At 47.5% G+C, this 25066-nt stretch overlaps 9 protein-coding genes across 9 annotated transcripts; 5 read left to right on the forward strand and 4 right to left on the reverse strand.

Moving 5' to 3' along the window:
• Positions 1–1618: 1618 nt before the first annotated feature.
• Positions 1619–2702, forward strand: TRUGW13939_10204 (uncharacterized protein; the record flags this gene model as incomplete). Its single annotated transcript, XM_035493317.1, has 2 exons — positions 1619–1626; positions 1676–2702. 2 exons carry the CDS (start codon positions 1619–1621, stop codon positions 2700–2702), a joined length of 1035 nt encoding a protein of 344 aa, XP_035349210.1.
• A 180-nt stretch (positions 2703–2882) lies between these two features.
• On the reverse strand, positions 2883–4695 carry TRUGW13939_10205 (uncharacterized protein; the record flags this gene model as incomplete). Its single annotated transcript, XM_035493318.1, has 4 exons — positions 2883–3633; positions 3693–3930; positions 3992–4405; positions 4455–4695. The coding sequence occupies 4 exons, from the start codon at positions 4693–4695 to the stop codon at positions 2883–2885; spliced, it is 1644 nt and encodes a 547-aa protein (XP_035349211.1).
• A 372-nt stretch (positions 4696–5067) lies between these two features.
• Positions 5068–6416, forward strand: TRUGW13939_10206 (uncharacterized protein; the record flags this gene model as incomplete). The annotated part of the gene is made up of 5 exons (XM_035493319.1): positions 5068–5175; positions 5231–5291; positions 5348–5820; positions 5888–6160; positions 6213–6416. 5 exons carry the CDS (start codon positions 5068–5070, stop codon positions 6414–6416), a joined length of 1119 nt encoding a protein of 372 aa, XP_035349212.1.
• A 1709-nt stretch (positions 6417–8125) lies between these two features.
• TRUGW13939_10207 (uncharacterized protein) lies at positions 8126–10535 on the forward strand (the record flags this gene model as incomplete). Its single annotated transcript, XM_035493320.1, has 2 exons — positions 8126–10087; positions 10143–10535. The coding sequence occupies 2 exons, from the start codon at positions 8126–8128 to the stop codon at positions 10533–10535; spliced, it is 2355 nt and encodes a 784-aa protein (XP_035349213.1).
• A 743-nt stretch (positions 10536–11278) lies between these two features.
• TRUGW13939_10208 (uncharacterized protein) lies at positions 11279–12916 on the reverse strand (the record flags this gene model as incomplete). The annotated part of the gene is made up of 1 exon (XM_035493321.1): positions 11279–12916. The coding sequence occupies one exon, from the start codon at positions 12914–12916 to the stop codon at positions 11279–11281; it is 1638 nt and encodes a 545-aa protein (XP_035349214.1).
• A 1548-nt stretch (positions 12917–14464) lies between these two features.
• On the forward strand, positions 14465–15637 carry TRUGW13939_10209 (uncharacterized protein; the record flags this gene model as incomplete). Its single annotated transcript, XM_035493322.1, has 4 exons — positions 14465–14866; positions 14916–14985; positions 15040–15252; positions 15300–15637. 4 exons carry the CDS (start codon positions 14465–14467, stop codon positions 15635–15637), a joined length of 1023 nt encoding a protein of 340 aa, XP_035349215.1.
• A 945-nt stretch (positions 15638–16582) lies between these two features.
• Positions 16583–17827, reverse strand: TRUGW13939_10210 (uncharacterized protein; the record flags this gene model as incomplete). Its single annotated transcript, XM_035493323.1, has 3 exons — positions 16583–17448; positions 17506–17641; positions 17699–17827. 3 exons carry the CDS (start codon positions 17825–17827, stop codon positions 16583–16585), a joined length of 1131 nt encoding a protein of 376 aa, XP_035349216.1.
• A 1593-nt stretch (positions 17828–19420) lies between these two features.
• Positions 19421–21618, forward strand: TRUGW13939_10211 (uncharacterized protein; the record flags this gene model as incomplete). The annotated part of the gene is made up of 4 exons (XM_035493324.1): positions 19421–19906; positions 19956–20284; positions 20334–20405; positions 20460–21618. The coding sequence occupies 4 exons, from the start codon at positions 19421–19423 to the stop codon at positions 21616–21618; spliced, it is 2046 nt and encodes a 681-aa protein (XP_035349217.1).
• A 1799-nt stretch (positions 21619–23417) lies between these two features.
• TRUGW13939_10212 (uncharacterized protein) lies at positions 23418–24503 on the reverse strand (the record flags this gene model as incomplete). Its single annotated transcript, XM_035493325.1, has 1 exon — positions 23418–24503. One exon carries the CDS (start codon positions 24501–24503, stop codon positions 23418–23420), a length of 1086 nt encoding a protein of 361 aa, XP_035349218.1.
• Between the last annotated feature and the right edge of the window lie 563 nt (positions 24504–25066).

Genomic DNA, 25066 nt, shown 5'->3' on the forward strand with positions numbered 1-25066 from the left:
ATTTTTCATGTTTTCAGATACCATAATCTATCACTTTTTCCACTTTCTCTGGCTTTTGGCCACGACCGCAGATGCTGAAGAATGGGCTGTCACTGGGGTCTTCTGGTGCGTCGTCCAAACGAGGACGGCAATGAGTAGCTTCATATTTCCAAAGAACAGTCGTTACAGCTCTGTAATACTGTATTTCCTTGTAAAACACCCCTCCCCCTTCCTTCCCCTTTCGTATTTAGGTATTCTTTCCGTGAATTACGTGACGTGACGTTTCGGTAGATGAAAACTTCTCGCTGAAGCTCTCAGTCTACTCGTTTGGGCGGGCTTAGTCTAGATGTAGTATAGGAGGATTAGGAAATTAGGGCTAAATTACCCTTTCCCCTCCTCTCCCCCCTGTCGAACGTCAGTGCCCACAGCCAAAACTATACTCTAAGTAGCCCAACCCCTCCCGGAGACTGGTTGTTTGCTTGCTTGCCGCAGTCTCCTGCTTGTTTAAAAGTTCATCACATTCTCGTCACATCGCATTGACCTTGACAACCTAGTTATTTTAGACAGTTAATTAATTACGCGCCGGGGGCGTTCGTCTTTTTTTAAACGTTATTTATCTAATTTCCCTTTTGTTTCCTTCTCCTTCTTTCGATGCAGGGTTTGTATCTCTTCTAGTAGAACTAGGAAACATGGACATGATTAAATTACCTGTACGCCAAAAATATTAGGTAGGTACTGATTTACATGTTCATAAAGTCTCATAAAGCTAAGCACGGGGCATTTGTGCTTTTTATTTCCTAATAAGGCAATTAATTTGTTACGGGTCCAACTTCGTACCGATTGTGTCAACTAGATGCAATATAGACTTTTAACGTTTATTTTTAAGAGTATTTTCTTATATACGTAAAACTAAATTAGTGAAGCATATATCATACAAGTAGAGTTTATCCAAAATGTTATTTTTGTTAATAACGAGCCGGATAATATCCAAATTTCTTTGTGTAGACGGATAGACATTGGCTTAAAGAATCAACTTTCAACTACTATATATGAATTGAATGAAGTCATTTTTATGCCCTTTCAAAATCTTCAGATGTTATTAATACATGCAACAAGTGAAACAGGTATTCAAAAAACAAAGTAGATACAAATTGTCCTACTTGATTTGAATGTGAGGAATAGGACCAATTGATAGTCAATGCAGAAAATATAAATGCAAAAACACCACCTTTATTTCGGTATTTAGACTATGACATTTAATCGAATCTAGCGACAGCCAATTATTTTCACTCATGCAAGCTCAAAAAGAGTAGTATTCTGGCGAAATGCATGTATTAAAGAAAGACGTGAGAAATCGATCCGCGAGGGACGTGATGAATGGGATAATGGGGTTTTTTCTGTTAGATATTTTACTGTCTGAACAAAATCCATGTCATTTCTTCATTCTCCAAAGAATTGAAAAAAAAGTAAGCCATCTTTATTCTTAACATCAAAAAAGAGAGTATCGGCACTAGCCACAGCGCCCTGCCAGGTAGACCCACTCACCGCCGGCAGTCGCTGTGGCGTCACCTTCCTCACACCTCACCTAATCATTCATCATTCCTACACTGAGCGCCTGTCGGTCTGTTCTTATCTCAAGATGCCTCTGTAAGTTCAAATATTACGTGGTTTCTGGCTCTATTGCTAATTTTGATAGACACCTGCTAGGCAAAAAGTCATGGAACGTCTACAACCCCGAAAACGTAGCCCGGGTCCGCCGCGATGAGGAGGCTGCAAAGGCTCGAGAGGAGGAGGAAGAGAGGCGCATGCAGGAGGTCGATGCAGAACGGCGAATAAAAATACTGCGCGGCGAGCGCCCTCCGACTCCACCTCCACCACCGTCGTCATCCAAGGACGAAGATGAGCGGGGACATAGAAGGAACGATGATGCGACAAGGCACCGAAAACGACGCCGGATCGCGGGTGAAGATGACACGGACCGCGACATTCGTTTCGCGAAAGAAGATGCCGCGCATAATGATTCCAAGCGAAGAGAACTTGTCGCCACCAGCGAGAAGAAGAATCGGGATGCGCACGTCGAAATTGTCGACACCGCCGGCCATCTCAACCTATTCGCGGAGCAAATGACCCGACACCAGCATGTGGAAAAGAATGCAGACGCGGAAGCGGAAGCGGCCAAAAAGAAGCGCGCTTTTGAAGATCAATATACCATGCGCTTTTCGAATGCTGCGGGGTATAAAGAGTCTATTAGTCAAGCGCCATGGTATTCGTCCTCTGTGTCTAGGGAAAAGCTAGCACAAGATCACATTCCCAGCAAGGATGTTTGGGGGAATGAAGATCCAATGAGACAAGAAAGGGAGAAAGCTCGCATTGACGCAAATGATCCTCTAGCGGCGATTAAAGCTGGCGTTCGAGGCGTTAAAAAGGTCCAGCGAGAGCGCAAACAATGGCAAGAAGAAAGGTTACGTGAGCTTGAAGAGTTGAAACGTGTCGAAAGGTCCCAGAACAAGCATAGCAGACGGAGAAGAAGGTCGAGATCTCGTTCAAGGGACTCGTTGAACAGCCTAGAAGGGTTCAGTTTGGACTCCAACCTCAGGGGAAAAGACCGTCATTCTCGTGAAGAAAAAGAAAGACACCACTCAAAACACCGTCATCGGCACCATTCTCATCGAGACCGAGATAGTAGAAGCCATTCTAGCCGTTACAAAACAGCCGAATCTTGATTTTCCAGTTCAAATTTATAACTTCCGTTATTCTTGTCTAAGACCTCCGAGAGGGTTGAGCCCAATAAAAACTTTTTTCTCGCTGCCGATACCCCGATACCAACATTTTTACGCCGTATAATAACCCAACCAAATTCCGGACCAGCATCTCAATGTTCACATACTCATAAATTCATCCGCTCATTGCAGTGACCAACTCTGTTTCCGCTCTTCGACGCCATCAATGTTCCACTTAACTTCAATATCTAACGCCCGCGAGCCTTCTTCTTTTTTCTTATAGGCAATGCTGCCTTTGATAACCTGTCCTTTCTTCAACGGCACGGGCTTTCTCTCGCTATGATCTGCCAGCAGAACACACTGCTGCCAATGAGTTTCTGTTTCGAATGGGCCGGTCGTAAACGCTACAAAGCCTTCTTTCTTCATATCCGAGGGTATGGCGTTGTCATTGAATTTGGAAGTAGGCGAAGGCATGAAAAACGTGTCAAACCAGATATTCCAACCGTCAAGGCCGTCAATATCTTCTTTCAAAGTGACCTCGAAATTCTTGAGGAAAGTAAGCTCTTCAACTGTTATCGTATGTAACGGAAGCGGCAAGAAGACAGCCGAATCTGCGACGACATTTTCAGGTTTTGCGCCGGTAACGATAGCCTCGTCGTAAATGTTGGTGAGCATGCTTGACATGTCAAACCCATACACGGACTTCCAAAATGTCACATGTGAATCGACAAAGTCTGAATCCACATACGGGGCGATACGTAGAGTTGTATGGGAAGGCACCATCAATCCACCTGGTGCGAGATAATGGTCTCTAGCCCAGAGAACAGAGTCGAGCATTGCTTCATAGAGTAATCCATATCCCATCCACTCCGACACGATGATATCCACTTGGGGAACCGGCAAGGTGACTTCTTCGATTTTTCCTCGAACGCACCTGAGGTTGTCAGTATTTCCCTAAACATAAACACGGTACCGCGAGCAGCTGTCACATACTGTATTACGTCTGCGAACCCATTCTTGTATACATTCTCCCTTGCTTTCTGGATAATGTTTGAATTGTCGACTGCAATGACCATCTTTGCCCCTGCTCTTGCACAGAACATGGATAAAATTCCAGTTCCACAGCCCACATCCATGACCACTTTGCCTTTGAACAAGCCCTTATTATCATATATGAAATCTCGGTACGCGTCCGTGCGGATTGCATCCTTGAGCATTGTTTCGTGGATTGCTAAAGCCAGGCGTCAGCAAAAATTGAAACGAAGTGAATGGGAGTAACTTGGATGACCCACTATTAGTGGAATACGAGGTAAAGTAGCCTTCATCAGCGTCCTCTATTCTGGTGGCGGCTTCAGATTTGGTTGCGACTGGTTTTGCTGGTACGGAATCGTCAGTGGCCTGAAGTTGCTCACTCATGGACGTCTGCACTGCCAATCTGTAGTTTGCAAATTGACCACGCAGCAGCTCCAACTCTTCCTCGAGCTCGGCCACCCGTTTATCTGTTGTCTTTTCATTGTTTCCTTCTTCCGCGGAGTCATCTGCCAAGTCTTCCAGGTTGTAAAGCAACGCATCGTCATCGAGGACCGGCTTTAGGTAGGAATCATCGTCGAATACGGATTTCGAGCTGACGTCCGGCGATTTGTTGCCCTTTTGAACTTCTGACCGTATATAGTTCACCAGTTTGATGGTGCCTAGAAAGTCCAAATCTGAATTGAATTAGCAATTTTCGTTTCGGTACCTGCATTGACCACACACCGAATTCCTTCTGCACCTTCACGAGATCGAAATTATACCTTTCCCTGGTTTCCTTCAGCATCACGCGAACATCAGGATAGACGTCCGCGCTGAACAATCCCACCACTGGCTGAGAATCCTCTTCTGGCTCCACATCTTCCCACCCCTCGTCGTTGGCTGTGTTCAGGATATCGGACGCAGAGTCGCTGTCCGAGTACGAGTCCTCTGCCCTAGGATCGGCATCTTGCTGGGGAGGAGACATGGTGAAAATGAGATGGCCGTCGACTTGTAAAGGTGAAATACAATTTTCATCTGGAGCAGGAAAGAAAAAAAAAAAAAAAAAAAAAAAAAACCCCTCGACCCAACTAGGCAAGCCCCGCCGCCAGATCGGGCGAAGCGTTGTTGATGGACTGCGGGTTTGCCCAGCGACGGGCGCGACAACGGGCTCACCCCGCCTTGCTCACCGCCCTGCGCTGTTGTCAAACTGCCCGTTCAGGCCACTCTCCGCCTTTCGTCCTGAACCGGCGTCTGCATACCTGCGCCAGTCTATGCCAGGTCCGGCATTGTCTCGTCTTTCATTGTTCTTTAAGTTCAATTGCATCCAATTGCTGAGCAGAGAATCCGTGCTGCCACAATGGCTTTCCTCTTCAACCGCAGTGCGCGTCCCAGGTCTCCGTCGGATCTAGCCAGGACTACAAAGGATTTATTGTCGAGGCTCTGGGACAACTCTGGTTCGCCGAAGGTACTTGTCCTTCAAAGAGAATATACTCGGACTTGCTAATGTTGTTTCAACGCAGCTGGAGGACGACATCGCGAAGCAGCTTTCTCAAATGAAATTGATTACCCAGGGAACTCCCGGTATTTGACGCGTCGACAGTGGCTTTAATGTTTATTGCTGACTTTCTCCTTTCTAGAAGTAGACAGTTCCCCGGCTGTAGTGCGATCATTGTTTGACTCGGTTATTCGAGAGGATCTTCTTTTTCAGCTTGCACACAGCATTCGCCAGCTCCCGTTTGAAGCGCGCAAGGACACCCAAACCATCGTTACGCATATATTACGTTACAAAGCAAACGACGCCCCCGGAGACCCTCCGGCAATCAACTATATAGTCCATCAACGGCCTGAAGTCATAATTGAACTATGCAGGGGCTTTGAAGATCCGCAGAGTGCCTTGTGCTGCGCTTCCATTCTGAAGGAGGCCGTCAAATTCGACGTCATAGCAGCTCTGATCTTATATGACCAATCCGAAGAACACGAGCCAGCAGTTCGTCTTAAGGATATTAACGCGGAAGAGCCTCAATCGGGTGATGGGATCTTCTGGAAGTTGTTTGAGTGGATCGATAAAGGTAGCTTTGAAGTCAGCGCCGATGCATTCACCATCTTCAGGGTAAGAATACGCTCAGCTGTCCTTACGTTTCGTGTACAAGCTAAACCGGATTTATCTGCAACTATAGGACCTGTTGACCCGTCACAAGACCCTAGTGGCAACCTATTTATCAACAAATTATAGCTTATTCTTTGATCGGTATCATAAAATCCTCATGCAATCAGATTCATACGTGACGAAACGGCAAAGCATCAAGCTTTTGGGGGAGATTCTGCTCGACCGGACCAATTACAACGTCATGACCGAATATGTTGACAGCGGGGATCACCTAAAAACCTGCATGACTCTGTTGAGGGACGATCGCAAAATGGTGCAGTATGAAGGCTTCCATGTTTTCAAGGTATGTCGTGACGCACACTCTCACATCTACAATCAACTAACATCCGACGTAGGTGTTTGTGGCCAACCCGAACAAGTCAGTAGCAGTGCAAAGGATTCTAATCAACAACCGGGATCGATTACTCAAATTCCTCCCAAAATTTCTCGAGGACCGCACCGACGATGACCAATTCACGGATGAAAAGGCTTTTCTAGTTCGTCAAATCGAACTACTTCCAAACGAGCCTATCGACCCCATCTACTCATCCACGTCTTAATCAAGTGTCAATGCATAATGTCCTCGTTTTGTTTTTGCATTTGATACCCACTACATACCATTTAGTGCGCATGGCATGCTAGAAAGGTCCACAGGGAATTCCTTTTTTACGAAATTATGATTTGAATATAGATGCCCTGCTGTTTGGAAAGACATGGCGTGTTTCATTTTGTATGGTTGTTCGTTGAGTGGCTGTTGGCGTTTGCGGAGCTCTTGGTTTTCAGTGATATTAGCCTGCACTTTATCCCCGTCATATCTTTAGTCCAATGTAAACTGCACATAAGGTTGAGAGGCGTTGATTATAGGGATTCGACATCAGAACCTGTTGAAAGTAAACATATATTGACTCGATCCTATGACTAAATAAATTAGAATAAGAGTACATGTATTATCATAAATACATGACTCGTCAAGCATGTGCCTCGTCAATTGCATGTAATATACAATGGTAATATTAGAGTAACGGAATATTTAAAGCGACAAAGTTCATCTGAACTCTATATAAATCCCCTTCCAGTTAACATTAAACAGCTCAATTGATCATTTCAATGTTATCTAATGTTGAGTATACAAACAATGTCAACGGGAAAATACTTAAATGGCCGGTTTTAAATAACCATACCATTTACGTGTTCAAGCGCCTCTCTTTCAGCCCTAATGCTATGGAATTGAACTGTAAAAAGTTACTTATTTTAGGACAAGACTGCCACTCCGCCGGTAGCTACCGTCACATCAAAAGGTCACACGACTGAAGCGCATTGGAAAAATGCCAGTTGCTGCTCTATTGTAGAGGGCGCGGGAAATATTTCCGGCCTGGAGGCCTTTTGGTGGATGCAAGGTACGTTCGATGAGCGAAGAATGAGAAAACACTTCGGGGATAGCGGACCCTGATGGGGAATTGGTACTAGCCTGTTTGGGACAAGCGCAGCCCTAAGCGGCCTAGCGGCCGTGGCGCCATAGACATGGCATTCCCCATGCGAGGGGCAGCGCTGCGAAAGATGCTGGTATAAATCAGCAATGATTCATATCCTAGGGCTCGTAGTCCATGTCTAGAGTCTCCAGGCCATGCAGATTGTACAAATGAGATTATCCCGTTACGAGCGGCGGCGCGTAGCACTAAAACGAGCCGTAATTGGTGAGATCCAGCCAAGTGGGTCCCTGCCTTGACTAGTCTTCGTTCGTGCTGCTTGTCTGACTCTCTTTCTCCCCCTTTCAAGCTTCACATTATTTGTTATTGTTTTTGTTGTTGCTGTTGTTGTGCTTGTTGGTGCTTCTCCATTCCTGCTCGCCCTTGCTCGCCATCGTGGGCTGTGCGCATCGCTTTCGAGGCAAAAACTTCAGCATCGCGATCTTGCCCCATCGCCGCCCGCCCTGACTGACGGTCCCCAATAATAATTAGAATTAGAGTGTGAGTGGAATGAATCAATCATCGTCAATAAAGGCACCGCTGACCCAGTTCTCGGCTCCACAGTCCGATCATCTACGTCGCGTTGATTTTTGTTTCCTTTTTTCCTCTCCACCCCTTCGATCGCTTGCCCTTGGCTTATCCACTTCTCGTGTGTTTTATCCCGTTCTACGCCCCTGGCCGCTTGCTTCAGCTGCTTGCGCCAACGCTCCCCAACTTTGCGCATCGATCGGTCTCGTTGACACAGCCAAGCCCCCGATCAAGAAAGACAAGGATGTCCCTCTGAGATAAACCGCAGAACCATCATGCCGGAGCCGCTTTCCCCCGTTCGCGTCGTCGCATTCGATGAGACCGTCGCATCAACCGCCCCGGTTCACATCAAAACCGTGTCGGCTCCCGATCCCCTGGAGGACCAAGTCAATGGAAATGCAACCGGGTCGCAATCAATTGAACCGGGTCCGCGTGAAGTCGGTGATGCTGTCGAGCAATTCCCGAGTGAAACTGCGTCAATACAAACCGAACCGGCGCAGCCTCCGATTATACAGAAGAAAAACAGCAAGACCACCCTGCGGTCTGATGGACAACGCAGTCTGAAGTCTGCACGGAGTATCCCGAGTATCGTTGTCGACGAGCCCTCACGTCCCAGTTCGCGATGGTCAGAGCGGAAATGGAGCCCGCTGAAAGGGCGCAAATCGACCGAGTCTGTACGCGCACGAAGCTCGCCTGCGCCTGCGATACCAGTGGAAACGCCGCCTTTTGAAGGCATTACCACGAGCATTCCATCCACCGACTTTGGAGACCTGGGTTTGGATTCAATGCAATTTTCGAAACGCGGGAGCTTGTTGAATGAAAAGAAATCACACCCGTCCCTTTCAACTCCATCCAGTGGGTCGACCACTGTACCGTCGACAAACACACCACGAAAGCGCATGTCTAATTCTCTGCGTGTTCGCCAATCCATCCTCAGTCCCCGGGCTGTGTCAGCTGATGAGGATATGCTATCGCGGCGAGTAAGATTGATGTATGAAAAGGGCGAGGACAACGTTACAGACGCAGAAATTAGCCAGGCAATTGCCGAGGAGAATGGCGTTTTGTGGGAAGAACCCACCCCGGTTGAAGATAATCTGGGCCAGCTTCCTGAATTAAACATATCAACGACGGATGTTAGAAGCATCGCCTCGAACGGCGCAAATAGCTCGATTAAACGCGAATCAAAGGAACTCGCAGGCGGGATCGAGGATTGGCAGAATGTCGATGCGGCCGACGTCGACCGATACGGATTCATTGTACCACGACCAAAAGACGGAGACTGCGCCGAGCCTCATCCCATTCAGCGAGTATCTACGAGTTTGTTGGTAGCCTCGGAGTCACCTCGACGAAGAAATACCTTTAGGCGCTCGGGGTTATCGACACACAAGAGTAGCAGCAGGTCACTTGCGAGCAAATCGCCATCTCGAGAGCGCAAAATGTCCGAGTCCTCGAATCGGCCGAGCTCGTCTCAAAGCGCATACAGCATGTCACTTAAAAGAGCGCCCTCTAGATTCCGTGTTGCAACCAACCGACTCCCTCACAATAAAGACCGCCGAGTCCGAGACGAAGCTGGCGACATGCTCACGCTCCCGTTCGAAATCCCAGAAGCAAGCGATGATACTCCTGCAGCACAGGCAATGAAGAAAAAAGAGTGGGAACGCGAAGACAAATGGAAGAGAATGGCCAAGCCAACGAAAAAGGCGCAAGATGGAAGTGGAATGACTTTTGAATTCGACACCCACAGCTCGAAACTAGTTGAGCGCACTTGGAAGGGTATCCCTGATAGTTGGAGAGGCGCAGCCTGGTATGCCTTTTTGGAAGCCAGTGCCAAGAAAAGGAAAAACAGCCCGACGGCGAAAGAGCTGATTCAGTCGTTCCATGAGTTCCAAGATGTATCGTCGCCGGATGATGTTCAGATCGATATCGATGTGCCGCGAACGATCAGCAGTCACATTATGTTCCGTCGGCGGTATCGCGGCGGCCAAAGACTACTGTTTCGAGTTTTACATGCGATGTCGTTGTATTTCCCCGACACCGGCTATGTCCAGGGCATGGCGGCCCTAACCGCTACGCTGTTGGCCTACTACGATGAAGAAAATGCCTTTGTTATGCTCGCCCGGCTCTGGATGCTGAGGGGACTTGAGCAGTTGTATCAAGAGGGATTCACCGGTCTGATGGAAGCCCTGGGTGATTTTGAGAAAGAATGGCTAGGCAATGGTGAAGTGGCTAACAAGCTGGTAAGTCAATGATCTTTTTCTGATAACTGCATAATACTAACAGCGGTGTTTGTAGAACGAGCTTGGTATTCCACCCACGTCTTATGGAACACGATGGTACCTCACGTTATTCAACTATTCAATCCCCTTTCCCGCCCAGCTTCGTGTCTGGGATGTATTCATGCTCCTTGGGGACCGCGACGAGTCCACCAAAGCGAGCGCCAATGGTGGGCCCGTCTCAAAACCCCAAGCACTACCGTCGACCAGCTCGTTTGGCAAGGGACTAGATGTCCTACACGCAACTTCGGCGGCTCTGATCGACGGAATGCGCGACATTGTGCTGGAATCCGACTTTGAGAACGCAATGAAGGTTCTGACTAGCTGGGTTCCGATCAAAGATATCGAAATGTTTATGCGTGTCGCACGCGCCGAGTACAAAGTCCATCGACATCGCAAAAAGGGCGGTTAAGCAATATCGAAATGTTCACTATATGATACGGCCGATCTCTTAACTATCTATCTATCTATATATACGGAAGACGACTCGATGCGATTTGTTTTTTTTTTTTTTTTGAGGTGAATCCGTCAACTCATCGGTACTCTCTTTTTTTGGTTTCCTGATTTCTGCTGTCGGCAATAATGGGAATCTCGCTTTTAGCTAGTTTTGTATTCCATGTTGATTTTTTTCTGCTTCCGTCGTCCACACTACCCCAGACAAAGAGTGATACCCCGGTTACTGATTATCTGTTTATGGCTACTGATTGTGAAATTTTTTTTGTTCTTTTCTTATCCCGATTTTTTTTTACGTCAACCTAATCTTTATCTCATCAAATGATAATATATAATAGATATTTTTTTTATTTAATTTCAATTTGTGTGATTATACCTATATTGATGTAACAACTGAATGTTCAAAGCGTTAATAGTAGTCAACTGATAATATCCCAGAAATTCAATCGCAAACTACTAGATCGTGATATTTCGTATACTCCAAAACATTAAAGATATCTAGCCAACACTACTAGGTGGCATGCAAATTATTAGATCTATTTCAAGGTTGAAATCGCAGTATTAACATTCATTACATACGAGACTAGTACTAAACAACTAAAATAAATCATATTTGACAGAAACGAAAGGAAAAAAAACTCGACGGAGTAAAGTGAAATGGGCACTTTATAAAAACCCATTTCAGGCATTCATTACAAACAGCTATAGCTTGGTGACCTTGAGCTGCACACCATCCCTCGGTCTCAACACCAACCGCCACATCTTCAACTCCTCGGGATCCTGCACAGACTCGTCGCGCGCAAACCGATACTGACTGAGAAGAACACACATGATAATCTTCATCTCAGTCTCGGCGAACTTGCGTCCAATGCAGCCGCGAGGACCCTGCAGGAAGGTCATAAAGGCGTTGGTCGTGTACGACTCGGGCAGATTGTCCCAACGCTCCGGATCGAATTCGTCAACCGTTGGACCCCAGTATTCGGGAAGTCGGTTGATCGCGTTGGCGTACACCAGAACGGTTGTCCCCTTGGGCACCATATAGTCGCCGAGTTTGTCGTCATCGACAAGCTCGCGCACAGTCATCGGGATGGGAGGAATGTAGCGTAGAGACTCGCGGCAAACATTGTCCAAGTATGGCAAGTGATCAGGGTCAATGGTGGAGAGGTCAAAGGTCGTTCTTGCAACGGGGTCAAAAAGGAAAGGGTAATGCGAGCGGATCTCCTCGCGCAGCTTCGTTTGGATGCCGATATGCTTGGAGAGCAGGTGAAGTGTCCAAGTGACTCCAGTAGCGGTAGTGTCGTGACCAGCACCAAGGAAGGTCATGACTTGGTCGCGCATGGTCTCGAAGCTGAGACCAACTTCACCAGCGGCTTGCAGTTTGAGATTGTCACGAACGAGAAGGGCAAGAATGTCCTTGTCGGCTGGGTTGGCGGAAGCTTGCTTATCCTTGATGATCTTTGTGGCTGATCCGAGTATGATGTTACGCGAGAGCTCCATGTCACGGTTCATCTTGGCCGGAATGTACTTGGTGATAGGGAACAGTGTCTGTAGACCGTGCATCATACGAGAGAAGTTGTCAAAGACAAAGACCTTCCGGTATGCTTCTCGTAAGGGAGTTTCGGGAAATTCAAGAGAGTTGACTTCGGTTCCGAAACCAGCCTCGGTGATGATGTCCAAGGTGGCGCGGTTGAGCCACTCGAGCACCTCGAAGCTTCCGGTCTGCTTGTTCTTGGACTGGTTGATGTCTTGTTCCCAGAGCTTGGCCATGAGGAAGGCCTTGCGCCAGAAGATAGGGGTCAAGGTACGGATCGATCCGATGGAGAAACCAGGGGTGAGAGCCTTGCGCTGGTGAACATGGGCATTCCCCTCGGCCAACAGGATTCCCTCACCGAGGATACGAGTCATCCATTTCCGAGCGCCGCTTGGCTTGGGGTAGTTGTACGGGTTCTTGACAGTCATCTGCCTCAGGGCCTCGTCATCGGCAATCGACAGACGTTCCGTGCCCAAGGGAAAGAAGTAGCGGACAATGGGCCCGTACTGCTTGTGCCATTCCCGTTGGCAGAGGCCGACTTCGTTGTGGATGATATCAAACAGCTGGCCGTAGAGAGGGTTTCCAGGCACAGTGGGGACATGGCGAAGAGGAGAGACGTAATAGGGGTATATCCAAGACCAGTAGGCGATATAGGCAGGAATAGCAATAGAGTACATCAACACAAGGGCCACAGCGGTGCTGAGTGACGATGTCCTCGACACGATGCCAGAGGCGAGCGTCGAGGCAATCATCAACGGCATAAACCGTGGCTTGAAGGGAGCCATGCTCGGGGCGGGTTGAGTGCTCATATTGGGCCTTGGTGAAGCAACAGCTACGAGCAACAAGGAAGGAGACGCAGCTCTGAGAGCGAAGGGCCGTCACTAAATAAACACAGACGCAATGGCTGTTGCCTGGTTTCGCTGTGCATATCCAGCTCCTCACATGTCAAAAGGGGAACGAACAGTCTCCTCGGTTGGAGATGGTGAACGTTGTTTGTCCCTTCCAGGGGCGGTCATCGACCCAGGCCATAGAGACGAGTTCGATCATCTCCGAGATCCAGGTCGCCCATGCAGCCACACTGAGCTAGAGCCTTGGGGAGTTGGCAGCGCAGTAAGGCATCCGCGCATAGTGCGAGAGGGTTGTTGTCAATGTTGTGGCTGCATGTGAGGTATCGACGAAATGACAAATCGGTGTATCGCTGTATCGTAAGATGGATTCGCCCCGCTGGGCGTGCTAGGCCGTGACGGTAAAATTACCGGCCCGCTGGTAGTACCGGACGGGCCAATCGGGCTGGCTCCGCAATCGCTAGACTAATCGATAAGCGGTCAGCCCTAGCAGCAATTATCGTGACGTCCTTGCAGATAAATGCTTGAATAATCATGGATATCAATGGCATTTATGAGACATTAAGTTGTGGTTGCGGGCTTAGGAGATTGCAAACATTTGCTTTTTCGGTTTTTTTTTTTTTTTTTTGCGATGCCGCGTTACGCGAGACAACGCAGCGGAGATTCTCCGACAGACATTTTGATATATGTAGGATTTTGTGCTCTAGGGCAATATGGGCGTTTTTCTATTATTTGGCTACGGTAAATAGAATAAAAACTGTAGTGAAACAAGCAGTAAGACAGCAGTAAAATAAACAACACACCTCAACTATCAAATCCTCGTACGAGCCCGTCCAGGCGCTATGGCGGATCACCGCTCAGCTGTCTCACCATCTCTATCGACCTGACTCTTACATTCCTGCTGCTTGCTGCATGCATGGAGGCTGCTCCTGCAGTGCCAGACTATTGATTTGCCAGGGTTTACAGCATAAACTTCAATGTTCACATGCTCTCAGGGCTGGACCCGCCCCGCGCACACCGTCCTCCTTCCTCCTTCGTCCTTCCTCCGCCCGCCTGCATTCTTCCTCCTCCTCCACCAACGCACCTTGTCCTCGTCTTCTCGACTCCTCATTTCCCTCTGCAGGGCCTTGCTGTCTCCATCTGCAAGGCTATTCCTATCGCTCGCCTCGCTACTCCGAGTCCCGGCCACTAGGGCTCGAGCTGAAAGGTGGGTCTTGCTGTTGTTGGCGTGTTCGCGAGGGCTTTCTGTCTCTCAGAGGCTCGCCCCTTGGCTGGAAATGAATCCGCCCTGGGCCTTGTTCTGTGCTTATATATCCTGCTCTCATTGCCATGAGTTCGGTGTTCTTGTTTTGCTTTCTCGTCGTCGCCGTGCTTTGCCCGTTGTTGTTGGTTCCGAATTGGCGCTTGTGCTGACCACCGCCAGACTCCTAGGGCATCTTCTATCTTTATCCATCATCCCCCTTGACAAAATCCGTTTTTTTTATTCCTATATATTATTGTGCACCTGTCGCAATGTCAGCCAAAACGATGGACGCCTTCCATGGGCCCGCCCTGCTCAAGATTGCTTCACCATGGTCCATGTTCGACCAGGCCTTCACGTCGATCATGGGCTATCCTGCCGACCAGTTCCACTTCAAATCCGGGGAGACTCCCATGAGTACGTTCAAGGAGACTGCCATCATGATCTCCTTCTATTACCTCACCATCTATACTGGATGGAGGACGATGAAGAACCGCGAAGCTTTCAAGCTGTCCACATTGTTCAAGATTCACAATTTCCTCCTGACTGCAGTCAGCGGGGCTTTGCTGGTCCTCTTTCTTGAACAGCTGGTGCCCTCGCTCTGGAACCATGGGCTATACAACTGCATTTGTAGCGCTCCGGGTTGGACTGACAAGCTGGTTATTCTATACTACGTAGGTCAACTTCCCCGATTATTACAATCTACCCGCTGACACATAACAGCTGAACTATCTGACCAAATACGTCGAACTTCTGGACACTGTCTTCCTCGTCCTGAAGAAGAAGCCCTTGAGTAAGTCCGCATATTGTTTGAACGAGAGAATTTATCCACTGACCATCTTTCCAGCCTTTCTCCATACGTACCACCATGGAGCAACTGCGTTTCTGTGCTACACTCAGTTGAAAGGCAGGACTCCGGTGTCATGGGTCCCCATTGTTCTTAATTTGACAGTGCACGTGGTCATGTACTGGTACTACTTCCAAAGTGCTCGCGGCATCCGCGTCACCTGGAAAGAATGGATTACCCGTCTTCAGATCGCTCAGTTCGTGCTGGATCTTGGTACGTACATCTAGAAATTGTGTCTGGAGTAGGGCTAACATCTCTAGGTTTCGTTTACTTTGCCACATGGGACTTCCATGCCGATGAGTGGGGTCTTGACGGTTTCCACGTCGGTCGATGCGAGGGCGAGCTTTTCGCGGCCATCACGGGCTGTGTAACCCTGAGTTCTTACCTCGTGCTGTTTATCCTGTTCTACATTGCCACTTACCGAAAGTCGGTCAAATCCAAGGCCCGAAAGAACGCGGCCATGAAGTCTGATCAAGTGGTAACTGCGACTGGTCGTGCTGCAGAGACCCTCAAGTCAGCTCGTAGCCGCTTGGGCCAGGCTAGCATGGAGTCTGTCGAATCCAGCGCCAAGGGCCAATGGGCTGTTTCTCGTGACTAGGGCTTTCGCAGTGTGACTGATAGATTATATTCTGAGAGGGATTTTTTCCATTCACGTGGCCCTTGATGTTCTTTCCATTCGTTGTTCATTGTCTAAAACACCTCGCTGAAAGGTCTTTCATACCTGTACCCTGGCGCAGCTGAGATTGTAATCAATTATAAAATAGGTGCACATTCCTTAATTCGTTAATACCATTAATTAATCTGAGTTTATCCACACATTACTCTATGCCGTAGTATCTCTATCGTATCCTTTCACTTTGTAGCCTCTGGTTCCTGATCGAGATGCAACTTACTGGCCTATCCGACCGTCATACATGTACATGTAGTTAATATGCAAAGGGACCCAGTCTGGTCGCTCAACAGGTGTCACCGCAATTCCATGTTCACAAACTTAAAATCCCGGACTCGAATACCTCGCATGCAGTCCAGACATGCATGCATGAAAACATCAATATTATGGAGAATCCCTTATCAGCTACAAGAGGCGGTATCATTTGATAGGACTGATAGCTGTCACTAGTCTGCATCGACTACGGAATACGTGTCTGTCAATGCCCTTGAATTTGATAAAGTGGATAAACTGATGTATCATATGCAAGCCGTAGCTTTTTCATTTGAGAATGTCAAGTCAAACCGAATAGGTGTTGGGGGCAATACATGTATGTAGTAGTTCCTTGTCCACCGCCTCATGGATGTGCCACTTATCCCAGCGTCATGATGTAAAATTGATTTGAAATAGTAAGTTTTTATTAATATGTATCCAATTGTCTGCGCGATAGAGGCCCTATCTTACAGACCCCAAACTCTAAAGGGTTAAAGAAGAAAGAAGAAATAAAAAAAGCGCTCTCAACGAAAATCCAAAACGGTCAGTGCGACACGCACTGGCATCAGCTCCGAGTCGGGATTCGGTCTCTATCATCTAAAAAAGAACGCAATCTGAATATCACCACAGATCCCGACGCAAAGCCAGTGCATCTGTATCAGCGGTGAACTCACCGTGCAGGCGATCCATTTCGGCCAGCCCCCTGGCAATCTCCATACCCCTCAGGCGTTCCTGTTCCACTCGCTCCCACGTCCATGCATCTCGATTAGGGCGAGTGTGTTGGCTTTCTGTACGCTGCTGCTGGCTCTGTCGTCTAGTCTTGCCATTTCGGATCCGGCCTTCTTCATCTTGCTCTATATCCTCTGTGTCGAGTGAAAATTGGTCCTTGAGGGTATCCCAGCAGCTCTCAATCTTTGCAACTAGTTTGAAGGGCAGATCATAGATTTCTTCGAATTGCTTCGACATCGTAAGACTCCCCAGCGGCTCATTGCGCAGACTAGCCACGTAGTCCTCCTGACCCGGTCGTGGTGGCAAAAGACCGGAAACCTGGAGCATAATCTCGGGGCACACGGTCCGACGGCCCTTTTTCCAGACACATTTGCTCAGGGCAGACGCAAAAATGGCATCTTCTTTCCTCGCAAGATCCTGCAGCTTCCCTTGTCGCGGACTATAGTGGGTTGGTGGTAGTAGAGTGAAACTGCGAGGACGGACGGTATCCTTGCGCACAAAGTGGGTTACGGTGTATATCCACTTGTCATCCCAGGAGAGCACCCGCGTCCAGATCTCGTAGCTTTGGAATGGCTTCACTTCTTTCCGGAAGGTGCAGCTGACCGCTCCGAGAGCCAGCCCGATCAGGTCGTCTGAGACTCCGAGAATGCCAATCCTTTTGCGTGCGTTGCGCGCGTAGTCGACTCCGCTCGAAAATAGGGTGCACATTAAATGCGCTCGGGCTATGTCCAAGTCGGCAAAGTATGTGCTATTTGACTCTATGAAGAATTGTCAGATTCTTTTCTCCCGGGGTACCGAAGACAAAGTATACATACTATGGAGGTTGTAGTCCAACTCGCAGAGCGAATTTCCAGAGGAAAGTATCAGCGGCTGGAACAGTTGCGCTGGTGAAGCACCATCTTTAGATCTGTTTGATCGGAGTAGGCAACGATATCCTCGAAGGAGACGAATCTGATTATTGTTTAGCAACCCAGAGTACACTTTCTGAACCGGAAAATATGTACGTACGTGCCATGCAAAAGGGAGACTTTTAAAGTTGATCAACAGCAAAAAAGTGATAAACACTTTCCATATCAGCGACCACGAAATAGGGATCCAAAATTGGGCCAAGTGAAAGGGTTCCGCGTTCACCGACATTTTGATGATGTTGTCAAGGAGCGATGATACAAAGGCTCTATATACAGAGTCAACTTCGCAGAGACAGCGGGATGAATATAGAGAGCAAAGTAAAACGCTGAATGAACGACTAGAAGCACTCTGTAAACTTCAAAGAATTAAAAGGACATCCGAAAATGCAATGTCAGGGATTGGCCAGGGATTGCATCGATCGATTTGACTTTCCGAAAAGAGAAATCCGATTACTCTTTGCTATCACATTTGCTTGCCGTCTTTCCTATTTGGGCGCACGTATCTAGCTCACATTACTTGGCTTCTCTCCTAGATCCAAGAATTGTCACGGAGGACATAATAGGATGAATAGTCTGCCGACCATGCGTTAGGAGAGGTGACTCCTCTCCTGCGCTGTCGTCGGCAAATGGAATCCTGTCGGGTGGCGTGCTTCTCCGTTGGGTGAGGGTTCTGTCCTTGCATATGCCATGATTCGAAATCCTCCAGGGAGAGAAACCCGCTAGTACGAAAGAACTACAGCTCCACGAGTGTTGAAAAAAAAAAGTAGAGATTACAGTTCGTGCTGCGTTCATGCGCTGTCGATCTCGTGTATCGATACCTAGCCCTAATACCCGTAAATACCAGAAATACCAGTACAGCGCCGGCCCCGCTATCAGACGCGAGGGGGATCAATAACCTCATCATCCTTCATCGCATCCGGAGACTCGAGGCCGATTAGCCGATCTTATCACCTGCTGTGGTCATACTATCATGGTTTGGATGACACTGACACCGCTCCATCCTCATTTCTCTTGCATGCATGCAAGCGCCTCTTTGTTTTGTTTTTACTGAATCCTGCTGGAAATGGCGGACTTGTCAATAATATGCCTCATTTCTTATCTGCATGGATTTGAAGATATTTCCCTTTTTCAGCTCGGCTTTCCGCTCGCGATTGTCCCTGCAGGGAAGAGACGTGTACTTCGAAAATGAAACCCCCACCAAGCTATTGGATTGCTTGAGCCAGTCCGATCCACTCTGGCCGAGCTCTTGAGGGCCGTGGGATAGGGATTGATGAGAAGAATCCAGGGACATGAGAACCTTTATTCCTTTGAGACAAGGAGAATTGCACTATTCAGCGGATCTCATCTCATAGATCGGAGTGAGGAATGACGATCCGCTCCGGTTTTTCCGGCAGTCAAAGCGAGCCCAGACGCAATTTCAAGATCGTGAGCTAGCCATGTGCCTGCTTTTACCCCTAGCGTCATACCGCTCCTTTTGACGTTGCCAACTAATATTTTCCTGCAGAGGAGGCCCCATCCTTTTGATTAATCGTCTCCTTAGTAGACTCAGACTGCGTATTAGTGATAGCCCATCATTGATTCCCCAGTGCTTCATACAGCTGTCAAGGCTAGGCAATCCAATTTCATCATGTCCAGCTCCACTCAAAGGGAGAGAGGGCGCGTCCTACCTAGGCAACAGTGCTATTGATATTGTCAGCCGAAGTGCGCCTCAAAATACAGTAGCTTTCTTTTTTAATTTGTTTCCCGTTGCTAGTTTCCTCTTAGGCTCGCCAACTATCTGACGCAACTATATTCTCCATCGTATGGGGCTGGGTTGATCAAGATGTCGCTAGACAAGTCCTCTTCTAGTACAGGTGCCGATGCGACTAATGACTCTCTTCCGTTGTCGCCAGTGCTCGAATCTCATGAAGAAGAAAGCCGGATGGAAGATGAAGAACAATTTGCTGATGCGTTAGAAGACCACACAATGGCAGACGACATCGAGGAAAAGAATGAGGAATCCAAGAGAGACTCCAAGAGAGACTCGAAGATTGAGGATGATTTCCCAACCACCGTTTCCAACGTCGAAGTGAAAAAAGAGGAACCAGACATGGGAGACAAAGCAGTGAGCGCTGAGGACTCGCAAACTGCGAATCAGTTAGTTACTGCCCCCAAGGACGAGACGCCTCCGGCACAGGCGCCACCAGCTGAGGATTTGGATCGAATGACCAGACCTGAACCTCTAAGTACATCGGTGTTACTATTGGTGATAGTCGGGCTGTGTCTCGCGGTATTGCTTGTTTCCCTGGACAGAACAATTATCACCACAGTATGTATATTCATAACATCCAAGAGCTGCTTCTGATAGACATACATAGGCAATTCCAGCTATCACAAACGAATTCAAATCCACTTCGGCAGTCGGCTGGTATGGTTCATCATATCTCGTCACTGCATGCGCGCTGCAACCCACATACGGACGAATTTATACACTGTTCAATGTAAAATGGACGTTCCTTCAATCAGTGGCCCTTTTTGAGGTCGGAAGTTTGATCTGTGCTCTCGCTCCCAATTCAACAACCCTGATTATTGGGAGAGCTATTGCAGGCTGGGGTAGTGCTGGAATTCTCACCGGTGCATTCGTCGTAATAGCATTTGCCGTCCCGCTGGAAAAGCGGCCACTATACACCGCCGCAATCGGGATGATGTGAGTTTTGGATACCAAATTTTGGTGTTTTTGTCTAATGGATCTTTAGGTATGGTGCAGGAGCTGCTGCTGGCCCTGTTCTCGGCGGTGTTTTTGCCGGTATGGTTAGCTGGCGGTGGTGGTAAGTCAATTTTTCGTCCTATTACCGGTATATTTTTGCTAAGATTTTCGGAAGCTTCTACTTTAACCTTCCTGTAGGAAGTGTCACCCTAATTGTGATTGCCTTCTTTTTCAAACGAGGAAATGTACCCTCCCATAGAAAGGCATTCCTCCAACGGATCAGGCAGGTCGACGTTGTCGGCAGTGCTCTGGTTCTCATGTCATTCACTATGCTCTTCCTAGCGCTTGAGTACAACACAGATGGATACGCTTGGTCTAGCTCTCTTATTATCGGTCTTTTCTGTGGCTTTGGCGTGACTTTTATCCTTTTCATTGGCTGGCAATGGCACCGTCAAGAACGGGCTCTTATAGTGCCAGAAATTCTCATGCGAAGAACTGTTGCTGCGGCCTGTGTTCTCGCATTTTTCATATATGCTGTCCTCATTCTACACGGCTACTACCTTCCGATCTGGTTCCAGGCCATTCAAGGGACATCCACGGAAAGCTCTGGTGTCAACATGCTCGCCTACGTGCTTCCAAACGCGGTTTTCAGTTTGCTAACCGGTGTGTTCATCACCAAAGTCGGTTACTTCACCCCTCCAGCAATTGTCGGCTGCGCTATTACAGTGGCTGGTGCCGGCCTCATCAGTACTCTTCAGCCCACTACCGACACTGCCAAATGGGCTGGTTTTGTTTGTTTTGTCGCTGCAGGTATGGGCATGGCAATTCAGCAGAGTTTCACTGCAGTCCAAAGCGTGCTTCGGTTTGATCAAATCCCTATTGCCACTGCAGCAGTTACATGTTTCCAAAGTCTCGGTGGAGCAGTCTTCATTTCCATTGGCAATAGTATTCTTGTCAACGAGCTTCGTTCTGCTAGTGAAGCCAACCAACTACCGGGTGTCGACATTGGAGCTGTCTTGTCTGCTGGCGCAACGCAGTTTCGATCCACAGTTCCTAAAGACTCTCTTCCGGTCATGATAATCGTATACAACACGGCTTTACAAAAAGTTTTTCTAGTAGCTATTCCACTCGCTGGCATCGCGTTCATTTCGACCCTTTTCATGGAATGGCGCAGTGTGAGGGTGCCATCTCGTGCCAACTCAGCCACGGCTCCTAGTGAAGCGAAGAGCCTCCCCGTGCTTCCAGATGTTGAGGTCGAAACGAGGATATCGCCCATCTCGACAAGGATTTTCAGTCCGAGTAGCCGTGGGAGCAGTCGAGGAGTTAGTCGATAATTCAGTACATAAATGCTGCCATTTTCTATATATGCAGCCTTTTACTTATCATTCATATTAATATTCTCATTTGTATTACTATTATCTTAGACATATTGTTGGAGGCTTTGTTCTTGATGTACTTCAATGTTGTATAACTAGGGGTTATGTGACCTAAAATTTATTAATTTTACAAGCAAATCATCTACTTTTTACTGTATACTATTCATCAATACATTCTATTAACATATATAAAAGCCAACATTGAACATTGAAAGCAACACCGCCATCATAATAAGAAATAAAGATATATAAAATACCATAGGGCAAAAAGTCAAGAAGGATTTCAGAACCACCATTTTTAATTACTAGTAACTTCACTAACACAAATATACACGTAGAAGCCAGGGAAGATAAATATATAAACTATAAACTTTATAAATCCTGATAGGAGTATAATAGAAAACAAAGCCGTTGATGAAATCGCCGAGGAAGCTATCGAGTACGATACTGTCGGGTTCGAATTTATTGAAATCATAGCAAACGAAAAAAAATCGTTAGTCTTGGGTCGAGAAAATAAGGCCCAATAGCGGCAACCCTGTCCGAGAAAATGAATCGAGGCCGGCGATTGGGAACTTTCTAATTCCCTCTTGCACATGCTAGTCCGACCGGTCTATTCTCTGTTTTCTACGAGCAGATCCAATCGCGGTTCATCGAGCATTGCCCAGATCATGATGCCTTCCATGAGACTATGCTTTGGTATTGGTCCCAGGACTTTGTGAGTATTGGAGCCGCAAAGCAGCAGGATAGAATCGATTACGATTTGCTCGAGTAAAAGCAGTCTTTGGATTTCTTGATGAAGCGGATAGAAGAGTAGATTGAGGACGAAAATACATAGAGTCCAGCTACTCATTGAACCGATCAACCTTTCTCTGTCTTTTCATTCACGCTCCCTTGACTTTTAGCCGCAACCTCAAAAGCCTCTAACAACTTCCGCTCGGCTCTTTCCCGTGTCGAGTCGTCACGGTGTTTTTTTTGGCAACTTCGGCCGAAGAAGAAAGTTGCTGTAAAAAAATTGGACCTGAGGCCGACAGTTGCCTGCTCTCCCTTCTCAGGTCCGGGGCCTTTTCCGACATTTTATTGATAATTCCAAGATCGTTTCACGTCTACTCGGTGAATTAGGGGAACTGGCCTTCGTGCTGTCGCTAGCTGATTTTATCTTAGACCAGAAGAATTTTGGGAAGTTTGGTACAGTTGTATTGATCAATTGACGGGTGCTTGAGGCTTATCAATGCCTCTCCGAGGCCAGTTGTAGCCCGACAGCCGTTGTCATTCTCATAGTGTGCGGCTCTGAAACCGGCGTGATGCTCCCGCGAAGTCCAAGACCATTAATATGAAAAGATCTAGTGTAAAAATTTTATCCATTTTTAAATTAAAGCGCTACACGTGTGGTACAGATTTCAGCCAAGGTACATCTGTGTAGCAGCCTGCCGGGAGAGCCCTCAGTGACATGAACATGAGAGCAAAGCAGCCTAGTCTGGCCAGCCCATATATCACACAGAGAATGCCCAGAAAGGAGCCCTCAATCTTTGTTTCTGATGGATAAGAATTAACATAGCTGGGCAAACCCGGTATATCCAATCTTGCTAACCAGGCCCTAAAATATGGCAGCTGCATCACCAGGTATACAGGTAGACATAGAGAGAAGCTGACGATTGCAAGCACCCTCCAGGCAATTTTCTCAGCTTCTGTTGGAAATGCGAAATCCCATCTATCAATAGTTTAGCAGAATTCAGGGAGGCAGAAGCAAAAAAGAGCACTTACGCAGCAATATGAATGGCAGAAAATCCCAATGAGACAAAAAAGATGATAAAGTTGCTCAAAATCTCTTCTGAAATTGAAAATATTTCTCGGGGAGGTACATCTTCAGGCCGTAGATCCCCTACGTGGTCCTCTGGTTTCTGTTCCGAGAAGCTACCCATTCGATCTTTGAAGGTATGTATAGTCTGAATCGGGTTCTTGCATGTCATAACAAGTAACCTCCACACCACCCAAGATTCTTTCTCTGCTTCCGAGGGTTTGTATTGAATCCATTCCTCTCTCTTCTCGTCTAGTAGACTCCGAAGCTCTGGCGCCATTTCATCACTGTGTTGCCGGTATGGTAGATGGATGATAATCGGTGCATTCATATCTTTGGGCTTGTTCCACCAAAGTGCATAAGAGCTATAAGCACAAAGAATGAAAGCCATTGTTGCAATTTCAAGCAGCGTAATGGGGAAATGGTACCCTGCTCTAGATACAACGTTTACAACGGTCCAGGTACTCTGTATTAGACTGACCACCTTTGCGAGTGAGTCTGCCTTTGAGCGATCTTGGATATCGCGCTCGCTGAATAGCGGGTATTTAATTATTCCGCATTTGACGAGGGTCTCAACGTGCTTGGATTGGACCGTGTAGATGTGGCTGTCAGTCGTGCGCAAAGCGAGGCCTCGCATGTTGACGCAGAACCCGTGGACCATCGTCCATTTGGCAGGTTTTGAAGTAGCCTCTTCACCTTCGCTAGATGATGGTCGTGATAGCGCTTCGTTTGGTGATCTCTCGCTTCTTCTATCAAATTCTGCCTGCCCGGCTTTGAAACGTGCCAGTGTCATTTTTGCCTTCAAATAGTCATCGGCTGCTGGGGTGATCAATAGCAGCTCGGGGTACAAAACGGTCAGAAACCAGTACAACACTTTCTTGCTAAATATTCTCCCAACCGAGGCGTGGCCTCGAGGGACTCCCAAGTGCAGAGCCGTCCACGTGCAGGCAAACATTGTAGTGAGACAAGACCACAATATGTCCCATGATGACCGCGAGGAGTCAGCATACTGCCAGCCCTGCAACGGTGCTAGAGCTGACGAGGGCATTGCGTACTTGTTGTAACCATGTGCTTGTGGATGGAAAATAAGTTGTGTCGTTGCGGGGCCGACCGAAAGAAACTTAAGCTTTAAGCTTTTCTGGGACCCGTGTGAGTACCACACAGTTTAATTTTTCCATTTGGGGTTTTTGGTCCCTATCTTTTGGCCTTCGAGCTCATGGCTTGCTACCTAGCTATGGAATTTTTGGAGAAATTTGGCAATGATTCAACTTGAATATTGGCCTGTTCTTCCTACCTACCCTCCTAGATGTCATAATACCCCAGCCACATATAGGGGGTAAACTAACCAGGGGTTATCTTTCAGCCGCGTTGTGGAAGGGTGGAAGCAGTCTTAGCCATTATAGGGAAAGCTGGCCAGAATAGCCCTTTACAGCAGAGCTGAATCGATTCCGCGCAGACGGAGTAGTCCGTTGCTTTTAGCACTAGTTGTCGACATGCACCTAAATGCGAGATGAGGCCTGAGTAAATGACCATTGTTTTCTACGTAGGAATGGTTTTTTTTAAAAAAAAATTAATAATAAAAAATATCGAACAACCGAAAGATCAGGATAG

The sequence above is a fragment of the Talaromyces rugulosus genome, chromosome V, assembly GCF_013368755.1.
Source record: "Talaromyces rugulosus chromosome V, complete sequence".
NCBI lineage: Eukaryota > Fungi > Ascomycota > Eurotiomycetes > Eurotiales > Trichocomaceae > Talaromyces > Talaromyces rugulosus.